At 39.4% G+C, this 9,793-nt stretch overlaps 2 protein-coding genes across 3 annotated transcripts in view; one reads left to right on the plus strand and one right to left on the minus strand.

Annotated features, from left to right (window-relative positions):
• The window catches only part of cabp2a (calcium binding protein 2a), a 30,556-nt gene extending 21,586 nt beyond the window's left edge, over nucleotides 1–8,970 (minus strand). The window contains exons 1-2 of one of the 2 annotated variants that reach the window (XM_078266558.1): nucleotides 7,637–8,970; nucleotides 523–823 (exon numbers count right to left, since the gene is read on the minus strand). In XM_078266558.1, coding sequence (XP_078122684.1) covers nucleotides 523–582 — 60 coding nt within the window. In that variant the 5' untranslated portion in view covers nucleotides 583–823; nucleotides 7,637–8,970. The remainder of the gene's footprint in view (nucleotides 1–522; nucleotides 824–7,636) is intronic. The other variant, XM_078266567.1, reaches the window with a different exon arrangement.
• The window catches only part of vwa11 (von Willebrand factor A domain containing 11), a 33,719-nt gene continuing 29,725 nt past the window's right edge, over nucleotides 5,800–9,793 (plus strand). Inside the window, exon 1 of the mRNA XM_078266474.1 lies at nucleotides 5,800–5,927. The gene's annotated coding sequence lies outside the window, so the exon portion shown is untranslated. The remainder of the gene's footprint in view (nucleotides 5,928–9,793) is intronic.

A 9,793-nucleotide genomic window follows, 5' to 3' on the forward strand; every position in this document is an offset into this window, starting at 1 on the left:
AACAAAGAGAACATGAAATGGGAATGTTGTCTCACAAGAAACCCAAGAGAAAGAGGACTGAGTGAGAGATGATTTTTCATGCAGAAGAGATTATGAATGAATTCCTGGAAAGGATAGTATCAGAAAAAAGGTTGAGGTAAAGAAGCCACAGCAGCACAGATACACTCACACCTACTGAAGGTGCAGTTGGAGTCACAAAAACAGCATTTATCATTTAACATAACCTTTTTAATGCACCAGTTCAGAAAAAGTTGACAGTCTCAGAAAACCATACCATTAATAAACCATAATTGATGGCATTTGTCAGTTTTTCTTGCACACATAGTAACAATGATATTATGTTTAAATAAATAAAAATGAAACCATAATTTTGTTAATAGAAAATTAATAATAACGTCTGTGCCAGCCAGGCCTTAGAAGACAAACGCTCGGTCCCCACAGTACATCTCGTTGAGTTTGTAAGAGCATCAGTGCCAGAATTTAGGACACTGCAAAGTCATATATTGGCATCCATCCACTGACCTTCTTTATTAACTTCCCCTCTGGCACCTCAATGGATGATACGGTTTTGGAGTCGGTCATCGTTGCAACGCAGCTTGCATGCACAGAGACAACCTCTTTCTTTCTCTCCGTCTCTCCTGTTGTCACGCTTTGGTCCACTCCTCTTTATCTGTCTCTAGAGCATCTGACACTGGTTGATAATCTGAGGCATATATCCTACTGTTGTTGCCCCTCCTTCTCTCATCCCTCCTCCTATATTTGCATCCATCACTCACTTTTTCATCTGTCGGCTGCTATCCCCCTCTTCTCTTGGCCTCTCCCCCTGTAAATATTGCAATCACACACAAATGCTAGTTCATTCAGACACACATGTTTAGGCACAAGGAAAAAATGTTTAGCTGGCTTTTTAATTGATATAAAATAAATAAACAAAACAATTGTGTGTCACTTGAACACCTATCTTGACACTTTTGTGTCCACGTATGTGACATTTCTAATAAACCTGTGGGTTTTTAATCCTCTGCACTTTGTAGTGCTTCCCATTGCATTCACCAAATTACACACACACACGTGTGTGTGTGTGTGTGTGTGTGTGTGTGTGTGTGTGTGTGTGTGTGTGTGTGTGTGTGTGTTGTTTTGTGTCTCTTTGTCTTTGCATCTCTGTGGTGGTTTTGCATCTTTGAATAGTCGTGTTGAATCTATTTTTAGACGTTTTCTGTGTCTTTGTAGTCAGAGTTCTTTCTAGTGGTTGCATGTATGTTTTTGGTAATTTTGTGTTTAGTATTTTTAAGTCATTTAGCGTCCCTTTGTGGTCGTCAGCTTTTCTGTAGTCATTTTGTCGTTTTGTGTAGAAGCATTTTGTGAGTCAGGGCCCCTGGCCCTATAGGCCTCTGGGCCTGAACTCACCTGTTTAGTAATTGGTAGGGGTGTGGTTGTTGTAGCATTTCTAAGTTGCTTGATTTAAACATCAACCTGAGGAGAAGGTTGACAGCTTACCACTCCCCTTAGTAAACCACACACACACACACACACACACACACACACACACACACGATGCCAGTCTGAGAATGTTGTTATATTAATATGTGGTATGGGAACTAGTATGGGAACAGTTAGAGTTTCGGTAAAGCCTTTCAAGGATCAACTTTGGCATTTCTGCCAAAGAAAGGAAGGAAGGGCTCAGCAGAGCAAGAGTTGACAGGACGATGGAACTTCATGCAATAACAGATATATTGAAAGTGAAGGTAACAAACATAACTCATTATTTAGTTGGTTTGAACAACAAGCCTTTTTCACAGAAGACATTTTGACTGGTGACAATAGTAAAAGTGTAAATAATAAAATGAATGAGAATTAGCTGCTTTGGTTTCAGGGTCCTGGTGTTGTGCATGCAAGAAATTCCAATTACACAGCATACGCAAGAATTTGTCACTAACTGCAGGTGAAAGCTAAAGATGACAGTGTTGAGAAAACTGATAACACAATCTGTGCCTAAAACAAATCTGCAACTGGCGTTTTCTCCATAGCAACGCCATCCGAGGCCCATGGGTATTGTAGTACTTAGACCTGTCTGCCATGCTGAAATGATGGACAAAACATGATTTCTCAGAGCCAAAGATTAAATGATTTAAACTGTCGGCCACATCATTATCTTATAGGAATTTGTCAAATCCCTCACATCTTTTGTAATGTTTGCAGCCCTCTGAGGTTGAAAATCATGAGTAAAAAAAAAAAGTTGAATGGATGAAAAAAAAAGAGTGAAAACTTGGTTACTCCAAAATCCTTAACACTAGTTAGTAAAGCTTGACCAGAGCAAAAGCTTTGTTACTTCCCAGTTCGTGGCTGCTGGTTAGGGGCAGCGTATTTGCTCAATACTGGACCCAAGATTTCAAATATTTCAGATTTCAAAGATTTTGGTTCACATTAGTCACTAAAGACACCAATTCATGGGAAAATAGGGTCCGAGATGAAAAATACCAAAACAACTTTATTTATTTAAATTAGCACATATTTTATTAGATATTGCCCCATTTGTATAATTAAACAAAACTTCAGGAAACTTATAATACACAAAAAAATGTTGTTGTAATGTAAATAATCAACTGGGGAAGATTCATGGTGATTTGTTAGTTAAATTATTTTCCCTATTCGCCTGTACTGTCTCACCTTAACATGGGCGCCAATGGGAAATTGGCATCACCAATTTCAATATTTTTCATAGTTTTCCAACACAAGGACTTTTTATATGTTATAGAGGAGACATTTATGGGTGATGAACATTAGTCAAATTTGCTGTTGCAATTCGTGGTAGATTTACCACTTTTTTCTCACACAACGCTTGTACTAAATGTGGTCTGGCTAACAAGCACAAATCAGAAACAAATCCATGAATAGCTGAGTACTTCCTGAACAAAGGACTTCATAGACGACCCTGCCAATTACCAAGTTAAGGTTATCTGTTAAAGAAAGATAACGTTCGTAAGATGATGCCCGCCAGAGAACCTTTTGCTTGATTTGATTTGTTTTACTGTGAAAAAGCTGCGATGGGAACAGACTTTTGGTATAGTGTTTCTTAAGCAGTAATTCACATAACCTGTCTGCCAAATAGAGGAAGGAAGGGCTCAGCAGAGCAAGAGCTGACAGGTCGATGGATGCAGCCAAGTGCTGAATAAATACAGATATATTGAAGGTGGACTTAAACATAACTGTTAACATAATTAGTATTTAATTGGTTTCAGCAATAATCCTTCTTCACATAAGACATGTTGACTGGTGACAATAGTAAAAGTGTAAATAATAAAATGAATGAGAATTAGCTGCTTTGGTTTCAGGGTCCTGGTTTTGTGCATGCTGGCTCACTGCCACAGTGTTTCAGATTCTGCAGATTAGTTATAAGTAAAAGTCCCACGGACTCACAGTTGAAGCACTACGACTTGGACTGGCATCAAACTCTCCTGGGTGAACAATTATGTTAGAAAATATCTGGTTCTTTGTAGGTACAATCCTGTGTAAAGAACTTTGGGGGAGAAGCATTTCTATGACTTGGATTGGTATCATACTCTCAAAAAAACCCAAAAGGTGATTATTATAAACCATAAAACAGACAATGCCATAAACCTGAGGCCTATACTATGAAGCAAGATCAACATGCCCTGGATTTATTTCCATTACCTGGCTTCACCAACCTGCATGACGAACGTGTTTGCTCAATATGACCAATCGCAAACATGGACAAGTCTACCAGAGCCGCATATTTTACACAAGAAGAGCAAACTATAATCCTACAGCCGACGCTGTAAATGCGTAAATTACAAGGCTTATCAATAGCACTGCTCCATCGGTCAGGCACAACAAGATCTGACCATAATTACACTTGCCTGCATTCCATAAACGTTCGTTGCTGTAGCCTATGTATTCAGTTATTTCAGACCCTGGCAGTGGTAATAGTGATGAGACAACCGACTCTTTTACGCGAGTCGGTTCAACTGGACGGTCGTTGGTTGGCCTACCGAGTTAACAGATTTGGTCACCGGTTCACGTGCCCTCTGCCGTGGGGGGGAGGGGTGATCGCGCGTTTACTTCCCCTGCCAGGAACCAAGACATCGCTTAATTACATTAGACTCGAGCGGTTGCGGTTACATTCGGTCTCGACATACATATTTACACATTCATACTGACCGACACTAGACTCACACACTGGCCACGGTTACAATCGGTAGCCTGGTGCGCGATCTCCTCGTGACAGTCTAACTACCAAGTAGCAACATTCACTTCTAACATTTAACTTAACATAACTACCGAGATAACATTACGTGTATTTGTATGTGATATAATACTTTCCCCTTGGTAATGTAGCCTATGAATTTCCATGAACACAATTCTAAAATGCACGAGAAATAAAGGCTTCTGGGATCGGTTGATAACTCAAACTTGCCGAGAACCTAGACACCCGTTTGAATATAGACTCATGCAGTACCCTCGGTTACGATCCTTACGTTCTCGTTCAGTGGCCTGGTGCGTGGTCTCCTCGTGACAGCCTACCTTCCATGTAGCAACATTCACTTCTCTAACTTTTAACATAACTACCAAGATAACATGACGCGTATTTGTATGTGATGTACTTCCCCATCGATAATGTATGAATTGCCATGAACACAATCATCTAAGATGCACCAGAAACAAGGCTTGGTTAATAACTCAAACTTGCCGAGAACCAAAACAGCGCTTGATAGACTCGAGCGGCCGGTTGCACGGTTACATTCGGTCTCGTTCAGTAGCCTGGTGCGCGGTCTAGGTAGCTCATTTCCTGATTGATTCTACCACCACCACTCCAGTGGAGGCGCTAATGAGCTAGATTACTACACACACAGTAGCAGAAGAATACCAGCTACACACAACGGCACGAATGAGGTAAAAGAGAACAACAGGAGTGAGTCGGTTCATTGACGTATGGCACTCGATTCTCCCGTTTCAGTGACATGAGTCAGGTTAATTAACCGGCTCTAGTTCATCAACACTAAGTGGTAAGCGATCTTGGGAGCAAAAAATAAATAAATATAAAAACATAATTCAAACTGATGTGTCGCATTGACAACGTATACGGCTAAAGAAGTTGACAAAGATACGTAATTCTCTCCGCTGAAAATCTATGTCTTTCATAAAGATACCCATCAGAAAATGTTAACGTGTTTTGTCAGTCTCTAAATATTCTAGCTTTTCAGATCGCACCTCTCACTATCTACCATTCTCTTAATACATCCATGCTATCCGCGGACCGAGTTCTACCAGATCTTCTAAGAACGGTAACGTGATTATCAATCGAGGATTAATTGGTCAGTAGGTGATGTTTTTATACCGGTTGATCTCTAATCTCGAACATAACCTGCTCCCGAGCACCTTAGGTGTTCAGCATACGTTAGTGACCCAGCGTTGTAATACACAAAGCCCTGGGTTGAACCTGAAGTTACCTCTGTAACCCAACATCTTGCTTCGTAGTATAGGCCTCTTGTCGGAGAGGAACTGGAAGATATGACATATATGCGCAATCATGCAAGGCTTGTATCACGTGGACGCGCCAACAGTTTTGTTGTGCAGATCCACCGTTGCCAAAGTTGTCAGAAACTGGTACAGCAGTATTAAACTCATGAATCAACATGTGGCATTACACAAGTTGCACAACAGTTGTACAAGATTTGCCAATATCCTAACAACCAACTTAGAACATCAATAGCTCAGAAAAAATTAAACAGAAAACAGGAAATTTATAAAGTTTACTCCCACTTCCTTTAAAACCATGTCAAGTCACAGTGGCAAACAATTTCACACACTGCTCCACCTATATAATCTGACTGTAAGGCACACCCTCGGTATCGGAATTATCTTCACAAACTGGAATGCAAAAGAAATCCTGGAATTGGAATACAAGGGTAAGTACAATAATAACATTTACACCAATGTTGATTTATTACTTTCCTTAAGGGATCTTGAGTGCTTACATGTGTTTATAAAGAGTTGATGTTTGCTAACATGCGCTTACCTCTGTTTAACAGAATCAAAAATTATGGATCAAACTCATCTGGATGAGTTTGAGTTTGGATCATTCATATGTTAGTGATGCCACGTTTATTCCAAACAACTTTCTACAGAAAGTGTACAATATCAACCTGTTGGTTTAAATTAACATTCAGGGATCTATTTAACTATAAGTAAAAGATATTAAAAAAAAACACAACAAAAACAGATCATGAGCTATATGTATTAGTTATGTAGTTTAGACTATTCTATTTACAAAAATTAATATCATGATACACAGTTGTGTGTGCACACATGCTGCTATGTTTGATCTCTTTGGCTGCATTTGCATGCTATATAAATATAACACACACACATAAAACATTAAACCCTTTTAAAGCAATACTTACCACCCCTCCCTACTCTCTCGTTCATTTTTTCCTTATCTCCTATCTTCTTTTATCTCTCACAGTGCTTTATATAATCCCTCTGATTTTAGCCTTCTCAGCATCTTACGTCGTCAGTGTTCTCACTGTTCTCCTGCTGTTTCATTATCTTTATCCTTATTTATGGGATTCTCTTTTCTGCACTCAAGTGTCTGTAAACATCTTATCTTTACTGTATCTCAGAGAGATTCTATGAATCACACCAATAAATATTAAGGCTGTTCAGTTAATCCATATAGGTTGGCCTTAACATTGTCCACTCCATCCACTAACTGTGTAACAATTATTGGAGTGGACAAAGGTGGACCTTATGTTTCCCTCCTCAGTTAATATTTTCATCAGATCGTCCCCTTGACATAAAGAAAAACTGCAGCACCCTCCCCTTAACCTCTATAGACAGATATCTGTACCTCTATAGACAGATACCGGCAATGAGATTTTGATCTGTTATATGAAGTGTTTTGGTTTCTGTTTGTAGTCTGAGTAGTATTGACCAATCAAGTTTGAGCATGCAGGTAAACAGTCAGTGTTGAGAGCAAAATACTCAAAACGCATTGGCCCAAAATGTCATCTCAGAACCCATTGGATATCGTGTAATGACATTTCAGCTTTTTATTAGCTTTCTAAAAATGTATCTGCCTTTTTTTGCCAATATCTGTTAATAGAAATTAGCTGAAATGTCTGGACCTAAAACACGTGCAAATAGTATCATCTCGAACTGTAAACAATGACAGACTTAAGGAATAGTGCAACTGTCCTCCCTATGTGTTTATGGATGATGGAACATAGACAGACAGTCAGCCAAACTCCATTCAATAATGACATGTGAGTCAGGAAGTTAGCACTTGAGCTCTTGAACATTAAAGTGAAACTACAAAGAAAAAAGGAAACACACAAATGACTGTGTTTTACAATAGATGCTATGAACAAATAAATGCAGAGCAATGAATCAATTCTTCGGTACACTGAAACATAAATGGCACAATATACAGACAACATGCTTAGGCTTGGCTAGTGTTACTTCAAATCATATTCACTGTAGGTTATCTATGCAGCAACACATTTACGTGTGAATAACTAAACCTTCACAAATACAGTGGTGTCAAACATCACTTGTCATAAATACCCTTCAATACAGGCTTCGATACAAAAGTTAAAAAATAAATAAATACACTTACAGCCATGGCTTTCTTTAGCATTACAACTCAGGATGGAAATGATGGTGCTGTTGCATTGCTGAACAAACAAAGAAGCACGAGGATGGGAGACTATTTATTACTATATATTTCCTATTTCCTAGAAGCAATAAACACACTTGGGGCACATTCAATCCCAAAACAGTGTGCACCATTTTTCTTTGTTTTCCGGTTTTAAAAACATGTTTTCTCGGAATCAGTCTACATCCAGGATGTTCTACTTTTGGGATTGCTCCCTGCTGGACATTCCACCAGATGTCCTTTTTCACCGGATGTTAACTTCCGCTTTTCCGCCAATGTGTCATGCTGAACTTTATATGACACTTTTCCCGTTTCGCCTTGCGTTGTTAAGAGGGGAATGACTATTAGAAGATATAATGTTCAATCACTTATATCCATAAAGATACAGTGTATTCTGTGTTTATCAAAATCAGTTGACCAGAGGTGCCTCCTGGGCACTTCCAAGGTGCTTTTGAGCAAGGCACCGAACCCCCAACGGCTTGGGACGCCTGACCATCATGAGCAGCCCCCTCACGCTGACATCTCTCCATTTGTGCATGTATAGGTCCTGTGCATGTGTGTATTTCGGGCCTGTGTGTAACTAACAACAGAGGGAAAAAGTGTAATTTCCTCTTGCAGGATTTAAAATGCTTTCCTCTTCTCAATAATTGATACTGTTTGTTCCGTTTTTTTTGCAATAAATCTTGCAGACTGAAATAGAATCTGGTGAGAAAACAAAAGTAAAGGCCAAAAACATTCAGACCATCCTCCTCCCGGCATAGACAAAGCCCGCATAACGACTTTAGTACAGTCCCTTAGGAGATCCCCTCAAATCATTTTTACCATTCTCATTCTGCAATCCCCATATTTTATATTGCTATTGAGAAAAGGAAGATCCTGCACACCGCTCTGGCTCAGCAACCCAATTTATTCATCATATAAACGTTTGGACCCCTCTGGACCTTTGCCAAGACTCTTGACTCCTGACATTAGTATGGTCAATACATTGCGATGCTAAGCAAGAGCAGCAGTGTGCCGAATCTTCTTTTCTCAAGACTCAAGTGGTACTTTGCAACGCACCTACATCTGAAAGAGGTTTGCAAAACATACTTTGAAAAAACATTTCTGACAGGCTGCATGTTGTGACACGTCTCCTTCCTCAGTAATAACCTTTTTCCTCTATCTTTTTAATCTCTTCTTCTTTTTGACTTTCACTGGAATTTACTGTAAGTGTCTGTGTTTGCTCCATAACTTCAAAAGAAAAGGCTTTGCTGCACTTTGGTGATCCCCTGACTTTTCCTTTAACGCCACCATGAGGTTGACATTTTTTTTTTTTTTTTTATTGAAATACCTTGAAAACTATTGGATGGATTGCCATCACATTTGGTACAGGCATTTACGTTCCCCAGAGGATGAATTGTAATCACTTTGGTGATCCCATGACTTTTCTTCTCTTAAAATTGTGTGTGTGTGTGTGTGTGTGTGTGTGTGTGTGTGTGTGTGTGTGTGTGTGTGTGTGTGTGTGAGAGAGAGAGAGAGAGAGAGAGAGAGAGAGAGAGAGAGAGAGAGAGAGAGAGAGAGAGAGCGATAATCTGATGGAACTGAAATTGCTAAAAGGAAAGTGGAGCTTTGTATGTCAGTCTGGTCCGTTAGATTTAATCCTGCTCTGTCTTTATATTCTGGATCTTCACTCTCTAATATTCTCTCCAAAATTACAACTACCTCCATGGTAATCCCATGCCGCTGTGGCCTACATTACACCTCAGCCTGTGTGTGTGGGTGTGTCTGATTGAGTTGGATGGAACCAGACAATTGCGGTGATGAGAGAGTCAATCAAAGATGGATATCAGATATGATAAAAATCAAATCACTCAGAAAAGGTGGTCAGACGTTCAGGAGTTCATATTTAAAGTGCGCCTGGATTAAACGACCTGAAAAGCATAATCCTACTTTATCATTTCACATCTATTTATGTAATCAGTGCTATACTGCTCTCTGCTGGCTGAATCTGTATAGCATGAACATCAAATCTCCAGCAGTTTTTGGCTTGTGAGCCCTTAGAAGGCTTTTGGCGTTTGCTTACAATTCTCCTTTCTCTTGTTTCCCATGAATAACATTTTAAATAATAAACATAATTTG

This window comes from Sander vitreus, chromosome 2 (genome assembly GCF_031162955.1).
Source record: "Sander vitreus isolate 19-12246 chromosome 2, sanVit1, whole genome shotgun sequence".
Lineage (NCBI taxonomy): Eukaryota > Metazoa > Chordata > Actinopteri > Perciformes > Percidae > Sander > Sander vitreus.